The following is a 16,261-nucleotide window of genomic DNA, read 5'->3' on the forward strand; positions in this document are numbered from 1 at the left end:
TAAAAACTGAAAAAACATTTTAATATAAAAATTTAATGTGGTCAGACTGCGAGTTAGAGGTGTCATACGTCGCCGTATGCCCCATAAGACTGCTACCAAAACGGTACCGTTTTTTAATTTTTATTTTTTAAATGTGTTTTTTTAAAAAAATTTGTATATTTGTGTAATAATCAATAAAAATATAAATAAATTCTTAACGCAACAGTTTAAAGTTTTTTAATTTTATAATTTTTTTTTCTATTATTATTTTTATTAAACTATTTTTAAATAATATATATAATATAAAAACTAAAAAAAATATTTTAATATAAAAGTTTAACGTGGTCAGACTGCGAGTTAGAGGTGTCATACGTCGCCGTATGCCCCATAAGACTGCTACCAAAACGGTACCGTTTTTTGTCCTGTACGCGGTAACCTCTTCCATCACCACCGTGTTGTGTCGTCCGCTGTTGGTCTCGCAGTATCATTCCATTTCTCTTGCGAGAAAGCTGAGAACAAAACCTAGAACTCCACTCGGGGTCTGAGTCGAGTTGAGTATTGTGTTAGACAAGCGTTGGAAATGGCGTTTACATTAAGAAGCTTGAAGGTGCCTCCCAACTCTGCGAGTCTAGAGGAGGCCAGGAACCGGGTGTTCGATTTTTTCAGGTCCGCCTGCAGATCTTTACCAACTGTCATGGACATATACAACCTCGACGACGTCGTTAAAATCTCACAGCTCCGCTCCGCCATCGCCTCCGAGATCCGCAAAAACGCCAATGTCACCAACCCCAAGGTCTCCCAAATTTCTCTGCTCTCCTATTTGCAATTGGATGTATTTTGGACTAATTAGATCACTTTTGGAATTTCACATTGTTTAATTTTCTTGATATTAATTTGTTTGTTTGATCTATCTCTTGCTTCAATCTCCATGTGAAATTCCTCCTTATCTAAACTTATAGAATTGTTATACGCCGTTGGATTTCTTAAATAAATTGGTAGAAGCCTTTCTTTTTCGGTGGCGAGGAATAACATGTTTAAGACTGCATCCAGATGAGAGAAGGCCTTAGGAGTTGTAAGGAGGAACATAGGTTTGTCTCATGAATTAATGGCTTATGCTTTTTTCTGCGTTATGATTAAGCTCTTTCTTTTTTTTTCCCGGTGTTGTTTTCCATATAAATTTTGTATCATTAAAGAGTAGCTCCTCAAGCTGATGCTATCCATGCTTGGTTTGTATGCAGCATGTTGATTGTTGATTTTGTTGGGATTTTGATAGCAGGAATCAGTCTTAAGGATTGGAAAATTATATAATTCTAAGAAGCTCAATCTTATAGTTTTTGCAATTGGGTTTTTTTTTCACTGAATTTCTTGCCTGACAGAAATCGCCTTGGTTCTGATTCTTGTCAGCTTGTTGGAAAGACACAATTCCCCAACTTATTCAATGTATAAATGTTGGTTTGTGTTCCTCTTTTAGTGGTAGGATATGCTCATAGGCATCAACCTGTTATTCCATTCTTCAGTTTAGGTTAGTGTTGGAAATGCAGTTGGCATGGACAGAGACTCTCTGAGGATGTCTTCCACAATGATCTAGTAGATTTGCACTATGTTTGAAAAAAATTCAGGAACTTTTGTGAAATTTATTTGGAAATGTTATTCCTAGATTGATTAGGAAGGATACAAATTTGGTTAGAAAATTATAAAAATCAAATTCATAGAGAATACCAAGTCTACTACACTTGCTTGATGGCTGAACCTGCTCTCTTTCGTTTAAAATCTAGGTATCACCTAAAATTTGTTAACTTTCCTTTTTGCTTTAGACCATGCAAGCAAAAGAGAATAATGTTACTATTCATCTTTATGTAAAGTTTCACAACATTTCCGTATATTCGCATATATTCTTAATGTCCAATATGATTTCTTGGATGGGCGCTTATATACCAGTTTGTATTCATATATAACCTTCTAGGTGCTGTATTTTGTGTTATACATGCATATGATTTGAACATGCTGTTGCTGAGTTGTGATTGAAACTGGATCAAATCTACGGCCAATGAGAATACTTGGTGCATATCTTAGTCAGATTCCTAAATGGTAGTTAACATAATTGCCGTGTCTATAGATTTTAATTGCTGCTTTCGAAGAACTTCGTCTTGATCGTAGAAAACCTGCAGGTGATTGATATGTTGCTCTTCAAGGGAATGGAAGAGCTGAACAACATTGCCGAGCACGCAAAGCAGCGGCACCACATAATTGGCCAGTACGTAGTTGGTCAACAAGGACTTGTGCAGGACGTGGACAAGGACCAGGGCATGTCTGATTTCTTGAAGAACTTCTATAGGGGCAACTACTTCTGATATTACTTATCATGGCTATGCTGCCGTTATATTTTGCTATTGCCTGTGAACCTTTAATAATGATGGACGTAGAACTGTTTCTACATCTGTCTATCCGACAAAAACTTCATTCGATCTTCTCTTCTGGTCACTGTATCAGGCAGCAGATTATCACTCGATTGAATTCGTGTTAATTTTGACAAATCAAGAAACAGGTGCATACTGAATGTTGGTTGTGTTTCGTTTCAGCGATACTGCTGTTTCGGTATCATGTGAAGAAGAAAGGTGCTTCACAGAAGATGTGAGTGCTGATTAATCATAATCAAGTTACTTATTGCTGAGTACTGATGCTAGTGATTTTTTATCGTAATTTTTTTATAATTAATATGTTATGATAGTTTGAGGTATTTAGTAATAAGGCTGAAAGTATATACAGTATAAATTGATATAAATACAGAAGTAAACGCTTTTAAATTTTATTCCCTTAGAAACTTAAATTCAACATTAATCTTTTCGTGATTTCATTTCATGTAAAATATATGTAATCACAAATTTGTGAAAAATCAACTGTGAAGTTCTTTTCGAGATGTTCATAGAACAAATACGAAACGAGGAAAAAATGTATTTTCGAACAATTAACACAGAAAATAACGAAAGTCCACAGTAACTTGTATTGTAAAAGTGTAAATTGCATGTATACCAAGGGGAGGGAGAGGCTAGAAATTCAAATAATCATATATATATATATGTGTGTGTGTGTATGGTAAAATAGTTTAACACCAGTCTATTTGTCAGAAAATATTCAAAATAATCCCATGTAGATTAACACACAAGAGATTTCTTGGGGTAAAAAAAAAAAGAAAAGCATGCACTTGATTTGGTTCTGCTTGCCAACTTTCTAGATCCAATACAAAAATGCCAGTTACAAAATGTTACGTAAAAAAAAAAATAAGATTATAACAGCAACAATAATTAGACAGAACCATTAACACGAACACGAGTTTCAGAGAGATGTTAGAGATAACCTTTGTATGACTGACTATGACAACAGAATACAGCACTGATACAGATGGCGAGGAAGATTAAAAATTACATGAGAACTCGGGATGGAAAAGAAAATGTACATTTTAACGGGGCAGACCAACCGTCGGGAATGCTACAACTGAACTGAACATTTACTATACAATCCATCTTCTCATCGTCACCCATTAAGATTTACCTATCACTCTCTTGGTCTGGCAAGCCAGAGGGAGCTAAGAGCACGCAACCTTGAAAAGTAATCATGGATTGCGAGAAGCGCACGAGCTGACTGGCGAGTTGTTAATACTCGATGCATTTGTTGAAGGGTTTGTTGCCGCAAATTGTCAGCCTGGTGGTATCACGAAAAATATCAGAAACAAACTGGGAGGGGCAATGTAAGAACAAGTATATAACGATGAACTGCACCGGTTTGATGCCACCCTAGGCTCCAAGGGGAGGGAGAGAGAGAGAGAGAGATGATAACTTGACCTGCAAACTGCAGGTATGTGATCTGCCCCAAATGATCTTATCAAAAACAATATTTGAGAAAGGGCAAGGCAGGACAGAAACAGGACAAATTCGAGAATTATTAGAATGTTCATGCAACGCAGATAAGGGTTTTGATTAAAAAAATCAACATCCAGGGTGGCAAAAGGACCGGGACAACCTGTCTCACACCTACTCTATTGCTATTTGGACGTAATGTATCTTCTTTTCATCTCAAGTTTAGGAAACATAAGTTTGCAACTTAACAAAAAATTTATCTGGCAATCTTCAACGGTGAAGTTTAAATCTCGAAGGAAATTGAAACGTTCTTTCTAGGAGCCATCATATTTATGTGGGATCTCAAAAAGACCTGGTTGTGGCGTATATTTACACGTCTTAAGAAACTCTTGTATTAGAAATAATTAGTATGAAAGCAATAAGAAATTACCTGGCGAATGAAACCCTCAAGAGTTCCAAGTTTTCCCATTGCCATGGCCATTTGGCCCATATAGTTTGCCACATTTCCCGATGAACCTGAGGAGCCAAGAGATCCACTAGATAGTGTCTCAGCCAAGGACTGCTGCAATGCATCCATTCCTTGAGATAAAGCATCTTCCGCCTGCTGGGAGGATTGCTGCAAGTTGTTGATATCCACCAACTGCTGCTCCGTCAATGGCTCTAACTGACTGATGAGAAGCTGCAATTATGGCCAGTCAATTCAACAGTGATAATACTTTCTTCAAAAAGAGGGAAAAGACCTACCATTGAACATGAAATTGATTGACTATGAAAGATAAAACACAAGCCCACTGACAAAAGCTGCCAGACAGAAGCAGTTCCATTTTCTCCGACCAAACATCCAATGTGAGGGGATCCATCCTGATTCCCACATCCCATGGAGGATTCCTAATCCTTTCCCTTTCTCAAAAACTAAAGCTTGGCCTCTTGGGTCGAAACCTATTTTTCATTTTTGCAAATTGTTCTCAAAAAATGAAACATGGACCCGCGAAGAGAAATATTCTCAAAGCCCATAATATATTCCATTTATCCACAATTTGTCTATAATGATGTAGAGAAATCCCTTCCTGACCCACCTAACATATATTCAATCATGCATAAGATTCTTCCGGTTTGAATATATTATATAAGGTTCAGGGCAAATTATGAAAACGTGAATAGGCTTCAATGTTTGTTATGAAAATGACTTCGCTTTAAAAATCTATCAAGACTCAACTAAATTTAACCATTTGAAATTTTTAATGGAAGTAACACTCTGATGAAACATCTAAACTACCCCTGTGTAAATTAAAATATCACCAGATCACTCTTTACTTCAACTAAACTACTACCAGATCCGATTTTCTCTCTGTTCATTGCCATCATACCCAGTTCTCCTTATCTTGTAGCTCCTCTTGCTATGCAACATACGCACTGCAGCTAAACACATTCATACAACTATACCTCGTAGTTGCTAAAATCAATCCTTTCAATTTTCCAATGAGATGATTGAGAGTGCTTGGTATAGTTTTCACATTTTTGAAATCCACTGTTTAAATAATAAACTGAAACATTAACAAAATATTTAAGGAATAATCCGTGAAATTTATACTGATAACTATGATAAGAGAAGGAAAGCTACGGATAGAACCTAACTATATAAACATACAGGACATTGTTTATATGGGAGAAGACCATATGGGAGAAGACCATATGGGAATATCACAGTATTCTCTAATAGACTATATAGGAATATTCCTATCTTCAAGCACTCCCCCCTAGAACTGAAGCTTACATAACCTGAAGTTTATCACAAATAAACTAAAAGTAAATAAAAACTTAGACTAAAGTCCTAAAACATGTAGTTTGACAAATTCCACAAATTTTTTGCAACAAAATCGACGAGTTCCAAGAACCATTCTTCCGAAGGAGCTAAAAACAAACAACTTGCTTCACGAACAATGACTTGAACAACACTTTAATTGGACAAAGATGAGCTCAACTAATACAACATCCATGCACCATAAATAATTGCAAACCTTCCATAGGAAACAACCACAAACCTCGATCAACTTGTCACCAACAACAACTATCAAAAACAAATCCTTTTAAGAAAACATGCCTTTAACCCCATTGAGCAACAAGCTATAATGAAAAACTTTTTGTGTGACATTTGTCCTCACTCCTCTAAGCAACACTCTAAGATTTCAATAACTCTTATTATGAGTCACACGACTACCTATAAATGATTGACACATGGCTCCTAAAACATAATTGTTATTACTCGTGGGGGTAGACAGATTCTAGATGCATCTCTAATAGCCAATGAGGTTGTGGAGTACACTAGAAGATCAAAAGGGAAAGGCTTAGTTCTGAAACTTGACTTCAAGAAAGCGTACAACCGGGTGAATTGGATATTCCTAGATACCGTAATGAAGAGAAAAAGGTCAAGGTTTAGATGGAAAAAATGAATACAAGGATGTCTGACTACCTTCTATATTTGCAGTGATGATTAACAGGAAACCACAGGAATGAGTCAGGACCTCCAGAGGTTTGAGACAAGGGGATCCTTTATCTCCCTTTCTCTTCCCTCTGATGGTTGATGTTCTAAGCAGAATGATCTCCAAGGCTGAGAGTAAGGGTCATATTAAGGGCCTGAGGGTAGGCAGGGATAGTGTTGAGATATTGACACAGTCCTATTCCTGCAGTATGGTAATCAGTCCATTTTCCGGGTTCTAATTCTCATTCAAGTTTTTTTAAGCTATCTCGGGTCTTAAATATAAATCTAGATAAGAGTGGACTAATTGGGATTAAATGTGGAGGAGGTCATAATTAACGAGTTAGTGGCAGAAATAGGTTGCAGCAAATATGAATGGCATTTTATTTATTTGGGAGTTCCATTGAGGACAATCTGAGAAGCATACACTTCTGGGAGATGTTTGACAACAAGGTAGCCAAGCGGTTAGAGAGTTGTAGGAGTAGCTCATTCACTTCCGAGGGCAGAGTTACATTGGTTCAGGCATGTCTCTCAAGTATCGCTTTGTATCATTTATCCCTGTTTAAGATCCCCGACGGGGTAGCAGAATAGGATTGAAGGTCACATGAGAAAGTTCCTCCACTCTAGGGCTAGGGAAAAATTCAAGGATCATCTAGTGAGTTGGGAAATATGTGGGAAATCCAAGAGCTCTGGAGGTTGTTCAAAGAATATGGACCATAGACACATCTGGCATATTTACTTGCAAATTTTTATTTGACTACCTCACAAATGACCCCCCACCAACCAGTTACGGTTGTTGCTGAAGGATTCTGGAAAGCTCCTGTTTACATTAAGGAGAGGCCCTTTGTATGGAGGGCAGCTCATAAAAAGGTTAACACAAAAGATCTGCTCCAACTTCGTCGCTCAAATCGTGTTCTTTCTCCCAATGTCTGTGTTTTGTGCTTCCAAGGGAGTGTAATGCATGCCCATACCATTAATCTGTTCCATAATAAGGTCCTAAATAGAAAGCAAACATTTGAAATAAAAGTATGATTATATTAACGAACATCAAGGGAGTGTCAACCTGTATACAAATATTTACATATCTACCAAGATGTCAATAAAGTTCCCAAAATCCTCCATTAAATAAAGAGGATGATCCAAAATAAAAAATCCAAGGGTCTGGACCATATGTTCCTAATCCTATCAAAATCCCCCTCAAAAGCTCTTATATTCCTCTCCTTCCATAACACTCAAAAAACGGTGAGCTGAGTAAAGTCCATGCATTTCCTCTGCGACTTATGCTCTTCCATGTCCAGATTTCATCTATATGATCGAACCAACCATCACCCAGTTGATACCTAAAGGACCATTTTTTAGACAAATATCTAAAAGACCATAAATCATTGGTCATAGCTTGTATGCCGCCAAGCACAAGAGAAAGATATGACCGCAAGTCTTCGCAGCTCCTTTACATAAGTAACACCCATTCGTCATAGTCATTCCCCTTCTCGTCAATTTATCAAACGTCAGAATACAACCTCTACTGGCTTCCCACATGAAGAAAGCCACTCTAGGAGGAGCATTAGTCTTTCATATAAGTCTAAAAGGAAACTTACTACCTTCAATTTCCTGATAGTCAAATGCTTGTAAAAGGATTTGGCTGAAAAGGATCCAGATTTAGTAAGACTCCATATACGTTGATCTTTATTACCATCCGGGACAATGTGAGATAGGGTACACGAAAGGTTCTCATATTCATTAATCTCCCAATCACTGAGGTTTTTCTGTACATCTACTCGCCTCCTTATGTCTCCCCATATATCTCTAAAAGATTCACTCACCAGAATGTCGTTCTGTTCATCTATGCTGAAAATATGTGGATATTGATTTTTGAGGGCTCCACTCTTCAACCACGAGTCTGCCAAAAAATAATTTGGTCACCCTTTCCAGTCTTCCATTTGATACAAGTCTGAAATATGGCTCTACCCATACAAATTTTTTCCACAAACCTTCCTGTGCGGTCTTATCAATGTTCTGGCGTACCATCCTTTCTCATCTATAACATACTTGACTTCTATCACCCTTCTCCACACCGTACCCTCTTCTTGCATAAACCTCCACAATCATTTACCTTGTAAATGCCATATCAATTCCATGACACATTATCATAAAGCCTTCTTTATGTCAAAGCTTGCAAAAATCACCACTTTAGCCCACTTCTTAATAAGCTATCTATCACTTCATTCGTAATCAGTGCTGCATCCAAAATTTTTTTGTTGTCCATAAAAGCATATTGCCATCCCCCTACTACTCCCACGACCTTACACAATCTCCTCTCTAGTACCTTTGTGTTTACCTCATATATAAAAACCATTTGAAGCTCATGCAATCTTTGGAATGAACACTAGGAAAGTAGAGTTAAGACTCGAAAGTAAACAGCCATTTTCATAAGATGTTTTCAATAGCATCATAAAATCACTTTTCACCATTGTCCAGTTTTGATAGAGAATCTCCAATTAATAGAAGGAAAACTAAGAATAGAACCTAACTACACAACATTGTATATATTGGCAGAGACCTACAGGAAATACTATATTATCCCCTCACATACTATGTAGAAAATAACCCCCACCCCACCCCCCCCCCCCCCCTACCCCCCCCCCCCCCCCCCAACAAAGGGGTTCTGGCAGTTTTAATCAGAAAAAGAAAAAAATAAAAAAACCATTGTGTTTTCTTTTAACTACTTCACCAACCATCTTCTCGAAATCTGAGAGCTCCCATGAAGCAGAAGCATCGTTTAGTATTTTATTCCATATATCTATTAAGCCATTTCAGCCTGCAATTAGTAAATAATTTCCCATGAAAGACATTTTCTTTGGATTATAGGTTCTTTCCATTATTTAAGGCTTCTAAAAATATACCAGCTTCGCCTTATTCTCTTTTGTTTTTTTTTTTTTCTTCTGAAAAGCTCCTCTCCCTACTGTCTTCTTTAATTGTGCTGCTTCTGGCTCATTGCTATTTTTGCGTAAGGACCACAGCCCTTGTGGAAATTGGCTACAGAACCCAAAAGCTCACTCACATAACCTCTATATGGTGAGATTTACTACCAAGCCAAAGGGGCTTGGTGATTTGCCATGCTTAGCATTGACTTCCTTCACATAAGACACTACATTTTGCGTCTATATTTATTTTACACAACTCAGACCCTCATCTAAAACAAAAATTTCTGCAACTCCAAAAATAATTTAAACAAGAAAACACAGGGCATTTTAGTTTTTAGAGTTTAACCTAATGGTCTTTTTCCTGTACTTTTTATGGCAGGTGTGCTTTCAACACTCAAAACCTAAGCTACCAGTAAACAGATTGTTCACAAACTAGGAGAAAAAAGAAAATAGGTAACTTGGTAAGTAAATCCGGATGGGAACTCATTGCAGTTTTGAAAGACAATGGATAATATATAACAGAAAGGTCAAGGGTGAAATAACATCAAACAGGACAATAGAATGTTGCCCATGGATGTAATAGCCATCTTGAAGACTACTGAACTTCTCCTACAGCTATGTCCCAAGAGTAGAACCAAGTTTTGCCAGTGTGTGAATAAAATCCAAAGGATGAATCTCCAGATTGTCAATTTTACAAAAGATAAATAACATGCGCAATCGGTGTACATTTTAAAGAAGCAAGGAGAGGGGAGAAAGAAAATGTGTTATAGATGAAAGGGAGGAGAGAGAGAAGATAATAGAGAAAATCCAAGAAAAAATCCAAGAAATGATAACTTAGTCGATTTACGAGTCATTCACAGTCTTTACAGTAACTGGCATTTTTGTTAAGTAAATGTTTCAATAAGACAAGTTCGGTTTAATAAGCGTCTTCTCTTATTCAAAATAATAATAATAAGACAAGTCCGGTTATTTTAGATTTCAGAATGAAGTCTCATTTTTGTAGTTGACACTAAACCTCTTTAAAACTTTAGTATTTTCCCTAAAACTAATCACAAGCCACTTAGAACTTGGAAATGGATGTCACCTTGAGAAGCTCAGACGAGCGGAAGCCACCAAGCCATAAGAAACACCTCTCAGCAGGTGTTTTCCACATGCCCGACAATAAATGAAATACATCAGCCTTTGCTGCATTACTCTTTAGCCTAAAAATTTCATCATAGTGAGCCATTATGTTGTCAACAATTATCCGGAGCTCCGTATCGCTTGCATGAGAATTGACTGCTGATCTCAATTCATTAATATGCCGATTTTGGTCCTCAAGCCATCGTGCATACTCTACGTCAAAAGCCATGGCCCCTACAAAGATATGCAACAAACATGATATCCTCCTTTATTCAGGGAATTTTTAGAAAGAATTTACAAGCTGATGAATTCTCCGCATTGCAAGCATGCATACAAGCACGATCTTTTATAAAACCTACATATGCCGTGTAAGATATATAAAATGCATATGCTGGAAAAAGAAATGATCGACCTGCTACATTCTTTGAGAAAGTAGAGTGTCTCCAATATAACATATGGAATTAACACAGTTTTCTAGACATAATGTGTAAACTGGATAGAACAAATTTTTGCACTCTAGCAGGCTTCTTTTTAAAAGACCATCATCCGTGAGGAACTATTGAATGTTTGGGATTTCAGGACACTTTAATTACAAAAAATTTCCAAGGAGTAAAATAAAGCCAAAAAGCATGGTTATGTACTATACAAGAATATTGATTTTGGCTATTTTTATAATATTTCCCCGGCAATTAGGAAAACTAAATAATTGCCTCATTCAGGTTATGATCAAAGAATTAACAATCAGACATGATCTTAACAAAAAAGAGAAATCACCAATAAATAGCTAGAAAGAGGCATGAACTACACTTCATGCCTGATATTGCAGGAACCACCAGCAATCTACTTTCTCCTTTAGCTTATTTTTTTTCTCACATTGGAAGTTTGCTCCATAAGACAGGCTGCATAAGTACCCCCAGTACAAGTCCTCTTACCCAGACCTCCATCTTAATGATTGGCAGGTCTGCAGCAGCAAAGAAGCCATCCATCATTGGCTTCTGCAATTTACTTGGTAGTTGAAGCAGATCATGCACATAAGTTGAAAATCATGGCCAATGAAACATGGCTGAAAATTTTAAATATTCAACGATTTAATCCCATCCAAGCCATTTGAAACATGCAAAGGCTAAAATGCTTGGAAATTCTGCAATCATTCAAAATCATTCTGAAGATACAAGACAAGGCTTTTCTTCCTCGTAAATTTTCCAGATTTTCTGAAGATTTTTATCTTGTCTTGCTAATTACTAATGTCAAAGGACGCTGCAAAAATGAAAATTTTCTATCAGATCTTCCTGACTTAATCATTTTCGTTCAAATAATTAACAAAAAGTTGTGTATCCATGACTAGAAATTCTTGATGCGGACACATCGTATTAAAAATATATCATTTTCATTTTTCTACAAGGCTTATTTATTCAGAGGTTATCCTATGTTCAAATTACTATTTAAAGCTTCTGTTTATGTGGTAATTATCATCATTCAAATATCTATGCATAAAACTTATAAAGGTTGAAGCATTTAAGTGACCCTCAAGCATACTTGTCATGATACTGCTAATTTTGATTCCTACATAAAAGTTACCATATTAAGATTTCAATACCTGCAAAATCCATCTAAATCTTAATAGATACATATATACATATATATACATATATAATGCCCAGCTGATATCAATCACTATTGTATCCCCGCGAATACACCATTGAAACACCAGCCTTGTCTAATGTTCATTGGTGCAAACCACCAGTTCCTAGGCACCCCAAATACCATTAGAATTTTTTATTATCACCCCAAATACCATTAGAATTTTTTATTATCACCATCAACCAACTACACCAACAGCAATGTCATTAAGGCATACAACTTGGCACAACTTCCAGTAAGATGACCCTCATATATCTATAACAAACATATTCATAAATATTCAGCCAAAATATACATACAAAAATACATAAGCATATATACACAACCACATTTACTTAGAAAATTAAGCAGTGCTGAAATATAAATAGTCACGGAAATCAAAGAGAAGGTATCTTTCTCAAATTGTTGCTAGATGCTGTGCAAGGAAGAACAACAACTTAGATAAAGTAAAGCTTACCATTTCCACCAATTGAATGGGCTTGGTCTCCAGAGCTTGATATGAAAATACCCTAAAAAATTAATCAAATAAGTTAAACATATGAGGAAAAAAGTATAAGTACAAAAGAAAGCAGAATATATTAAGGGTGACTTGGAGAATAAACACCAATCACCTGCTGCCGTGCTCTCTGGAGCTCCTGCTCCAGTTGGGTCAACTTCAAACGACTACTCTCCAGCTGCTGGACATATGCCTACAACAAGTATGAAAAGAACTAATTAGATAAAAAGGAAACATATCCATGTGAAATGTGCCATACAAATTAGTGTAGCAATAGTTCACATAAAGGAAGCACAAGGAAGAAGATCAAATCCTTCCACAACCATCTTTCTAGAAAGATATTTATTGAAAATAAACCTATAGGAACTAGTCAGGTTTAGCTTTAACCGGGTTTGTATTATCATCCAGCGATTCTACTAAAATCAAGTGAAAAGTTACACAAGGTAACCCCCCGTTAATTACAATATTACCAACAACGTTTGAATTCCACGAAAACATTCAAATCCTACTAATAACGGAGGCAAATAGAGGAAATGAAGAGTCTAAAAATAAATAGAAGAAAAAACCGAAATACCTTTTTCCTCAGTCTGCTTTTCCTAGCAGCCTCACGATTTTGTGCCAGCCTTCTTAGAGTCTGTCGAGAACACAGAGGGATTACCAAATGACTAGATACAGCTATATAATGTTTTCATCAACAAAACAAATCATATGACCTTCTGATCCGTTTTATCTTTCGATCTGTCACTTGAATCGGAAGCCACAACAGCAGTAGATTGACCTCTATTAGACTGCATACACAAAGGCATTACGTCAGACCGACATCAATATAGAAGGAACCAAGTCCATATTAAGAAGCTGAATAAAGAACATCAGCGTTCATTTTCATCCCACGAGACAGGAGGTACAAATCCAATAAACAATACGAACTAACCCTCTGGTATTTATCATCTGTATCCACATCCGTTGAGATATCAGTCCTAGGACTGGCATCAGCCATATTGGACTAATTCCAGTTGTGTACGACCACTACACAACTGACACTTCTCCTGAGCAAAACGATGACAGTCTATACCTTCCCTCTTTTCTTCAATATATAAAAAACTGCAGGAAACGTCGAAGCGCATAGAAGAGGGCCCAAGGCCCTGGAGAAAGCAACACAGATATTAGATACCTTTAATGCATCGTGATGAAGGAGAAGAAAATAAGCATGACAGAGGATAGGGAAGCAAGAATCGAAGAGAAGCACAGCGAATAAGTAATGAGAAAGAGAAATATTAACATGGAACTCGAACTCCTCCTCCTCCACCTCCTCCTCCTCCTCCTCGTCTTGCTAATATTTCTTCTTTGGAAGACAAATGGAAGAAATCGAACGAGTCAAAGTAGGGAAAATGAAGTGCATAAAGAAGAAATACAGGTTCAGTAACTGTAACTCTCCTTCTTGTTCAATATACTTGAAACCCTAGTAGAGATGCTCATTAACAAGATAGAGAAAACACAAAATAAATTTCATAATTTCAAATTTTTATATAAAATTTGAAAATAATAATAATAATAATAATAATAATAATAATACAACACTTTTCTAATTTTTTAAACTATTTTTTTTATTTAATGTAATAGTAGATATATAGTAATTATTTATTTAAAATTTTAAATATGCAATGTACTTGAATTTTTAGTTAATTATAAATATATAATAAATAAATTATTTTAATATAAAATTAAAATAATAATATATAATTATCTATTTATAAAAATAATTTTTAATTTTTAATAAATTATATATATAAATAAAGTAATCGTATATTATTGTACTTGAACTTGTCAAATTTTATTTTTAACGTAATTATAACTTACGAATATGATATTATCGTAATAAAATTTTTAAATTTTATTTTTAAATCAAAGTTACACAGACACACGATATGAGTATTATTTAAACATTTATATAAAACTATCATAAATTTCAAAACAGCATATATATTGTTTAAATTATGGAAAAAAAAATAAAAGAAACGTAAAAATTTAATATTATTTTATTTTTTTAAGTTTACTTTATATATAAATATAGAAATATGGATAAAAATTAATACGACAGATAATTACACATTTAAATTGTTAATCGAAAAGAATTTTAACAATCCTTACCTTTTTTAAGAACTCAACAAATTAAAATAAAAATAATAAAAACCGTACAAAATATAATAAAACAATTTAAGAATAAGAATATCTAAATTGATCGATCGAAACATAGCTTTATTATTATAATGTCAACTTAACGCTCGTATTTGTTCGTTGACCCATCAAAAGCACCAAAAATCTTGTCATAAATCATGACACTTGTCGTCAACTTCTTTTTTGTCGGTCATTATGTTACTAGTTTTATTGCTTTGAATATCGTGATAGCTAAATCTTCTAATAAAATTATTCTATTTTGGTCATGAAACTACATCATATCACCTGTTTAGTTTATTCACTCATATGATCAATTAGTTTTTTTGCTTCTCCTTATTATCTTGATAAAGTTACGATTTATAGTTGTCATATTATTACTGTCACGTTTTACCTATCATTTTAATCGAAATCATTAAAAGCGGGTTTTAAAGTACATAAGTAATATTTTTTTTCATATTATATATAAAAATTATTTTATGTCAATGTTTATTTTGCAAAATGCTGACTGTTTTTTTTTTTAAATAAAATCTAATAATTTGAATAAATTAATAAAAATGTAATTAACAAGACTTTGAGATTCATATGTAACAATACTTATTTATGACAAATTTAAAACTTTAGAAATTAAGATGAACAAATAAAAAAGTATAAATTTTGAATATTTAAAAATAGTACAGAATGTAATAGTATATTTTATCCGATAACATATTTAATAGCGATCTACTTAAATTTTTTAAGATAAAAATATAATTAATATGATAATAGATATATATATATATAGTAGTCATCTTTTTGAATTTTGAAATACTAAAATAGTTTTTAACTTTCAATTGATTATAAACTATATAATTATATATTTTATAAATATATGATTGTTTATTTTTTCACTCACACTTCATTGTGCATAGTATGATAACAAAATATTGAAGTATGATATACTACCCATGTGTTATGTGTATTTTAAAATTGATAATTTTAAATTAACAATCTTAATTTAATTTGATTTTAACTATTTTTTAATAAATATATTAAATACTCTCACTTATCTAAATCTTTGTTTAATGGGTTGTTTTCGATAAATATATTTAATATCATTCATCACTTCATTTAATACAATATTTCGAGCAGTTAAAGTTTAAAAATCAATAAAATTCTATTCTATATTTCTCTAGTATTATATTTAAAATATTGAACTTTAATTTATATATATGCTATTAAAAATATATATATATATTGAACTTAACTCTTTCAATTTTACTTGAAAATTATAATAAAAGAGTAAAAAATCCTTTGGCCGATATATACCCACGAGGGATCTTGCCATATAACTTTTTTCATGCCTTACATGCTCGTTGACTTACATACATGTCAAACTCATTTATTCATGTTTGAAAACAAGCCAAATAAGTAACCCGCATAACGAATTACCAATGAGTAGGGTGGTAAAGTCTCCACAATCATGTCTTGAGCTTGGGCTATCATCCAAACCCATGTTGGTATATGTCTTGAGTCGATTGACAAACAAACTTTTATCATTTCACATTTGGTCAGAATAACTTGTATCCTAATAATTTTAATCATTAGTTGACTTTTT

General features: G+C 34.4%; 2 protein-coding genes across 3 annotated transcripts; one reads left to right on the forward strand and one right to left on the reverse strand.

Annotated features, from left to right (window-relative positions):
• The first annotated feature begins 432 nt into the window (after nt 1-432).
• On the forward strand, nt 433-2,653 carry LOC110807554 (LYR family of Fe/S cluster biogenesis protein). Its single transcript, XM_022032703.2, has 2 exons — nt 433-772; nt 2,148-2,653. The coding sequence occupies exons 1-2, from the start codon at nt 560-562 to the stop codon at nt 2,328-2,330; spliced, it is 396 nt and encodes a 131-aa protein (XP_021888395.1). The 5' UTR covers nt 433-559; the 3' UTR covers nt 2,331-2,653.
• A 532-nt stretch (nt 2,654-3,185) lies between these two features.
• On the reverse strand, nt 3,186-13,962 carry TGA6 (TGACG motif-binding factor 6). 2 transcript variants are annotated; one of them, XM_088208861.1, is made up of 9 exons: nt 13,772-13,962; nt 13,424-13,634; nt 13,206-13,280; nt 13,067-13,126; nt 12,608-12,685; nt 12,454-12,505; nt 10,318-10,589; nt 4,264-4,512; nt 3,186-3,678 (listed from the first exon to the last, which is right to left on the reverse strand). In XM_088208861.1, the coding sequence occupies exons 2-9, from the start codon at nt 13,487-13,489 to the stop codon at nt 3,532-3,534; spliced, it is 999 nt and encodes a 332-aa protein (XP_088064987.1). In that variant the 5' UTR covers nt 13,490-13,634; nt 13,772-13,962; the 3' UTR covers nt 3,186-3,531. The 2 variants fall into 2 exon arrangements, with proteins under 2 accessions (XP_088064987.1, XP_088064986.1); XM_088208860.1 differs by having other exon boundaries at nt 13,424-13,962.
• Between the last annotated feature and the right edge of the window lie 2,299 nt (nt 13,963-16,261).

Source organism: Carica papaya, chromosome 8 (genome assembly GCF_054855325.1).
Source record: "Carica papaya isolate Zhongbai chromosome 8, ASM5485532v1, whole genome shotgun sequence".
Lineage (NCBI taxonomy): Eukaryota > Viridiplantae > Streptophyta > Magnoliopsida > Brassicales > Caricaceae > Carica > Carica papaya.

Coding starts and splice junctions, on each gene's coding strand:
- LOC110807554 (XM_022032703.2), top strand. CDS start 560: ATGGCGTTTACATTAAGAAGCTTGAAGGTGCCTCCCAACTCTGCGAGT. Junction 773..2,147: donor CCAATGTCACCAACCCCAAG/GTCTCCCAAATT, acceptor GAAAACCTGCAG/GTGATTGATATGTTGCTCTT.
- TGA6 (XM_088208861.1), bottom strand. CDS start 13,489: ATGGCTGATGCCAGTCCTAGGACTGATATCTCAACGGATGTGGATACA. Junction 10,590..12,453: donor CCATTCAATTGGTGGAAATG/GTAAGCTTTACT, acceptor ATATCTTTGTAG/GGGCCATGGCTTTTGACGTA. Junction 4,513..10,317: donor GCTCGTCTGAGCTTCTCAAG/GTGACATCCATT, acceptor CCATAATTGCAG/CTTCTCATCAGTCAGTTAGA.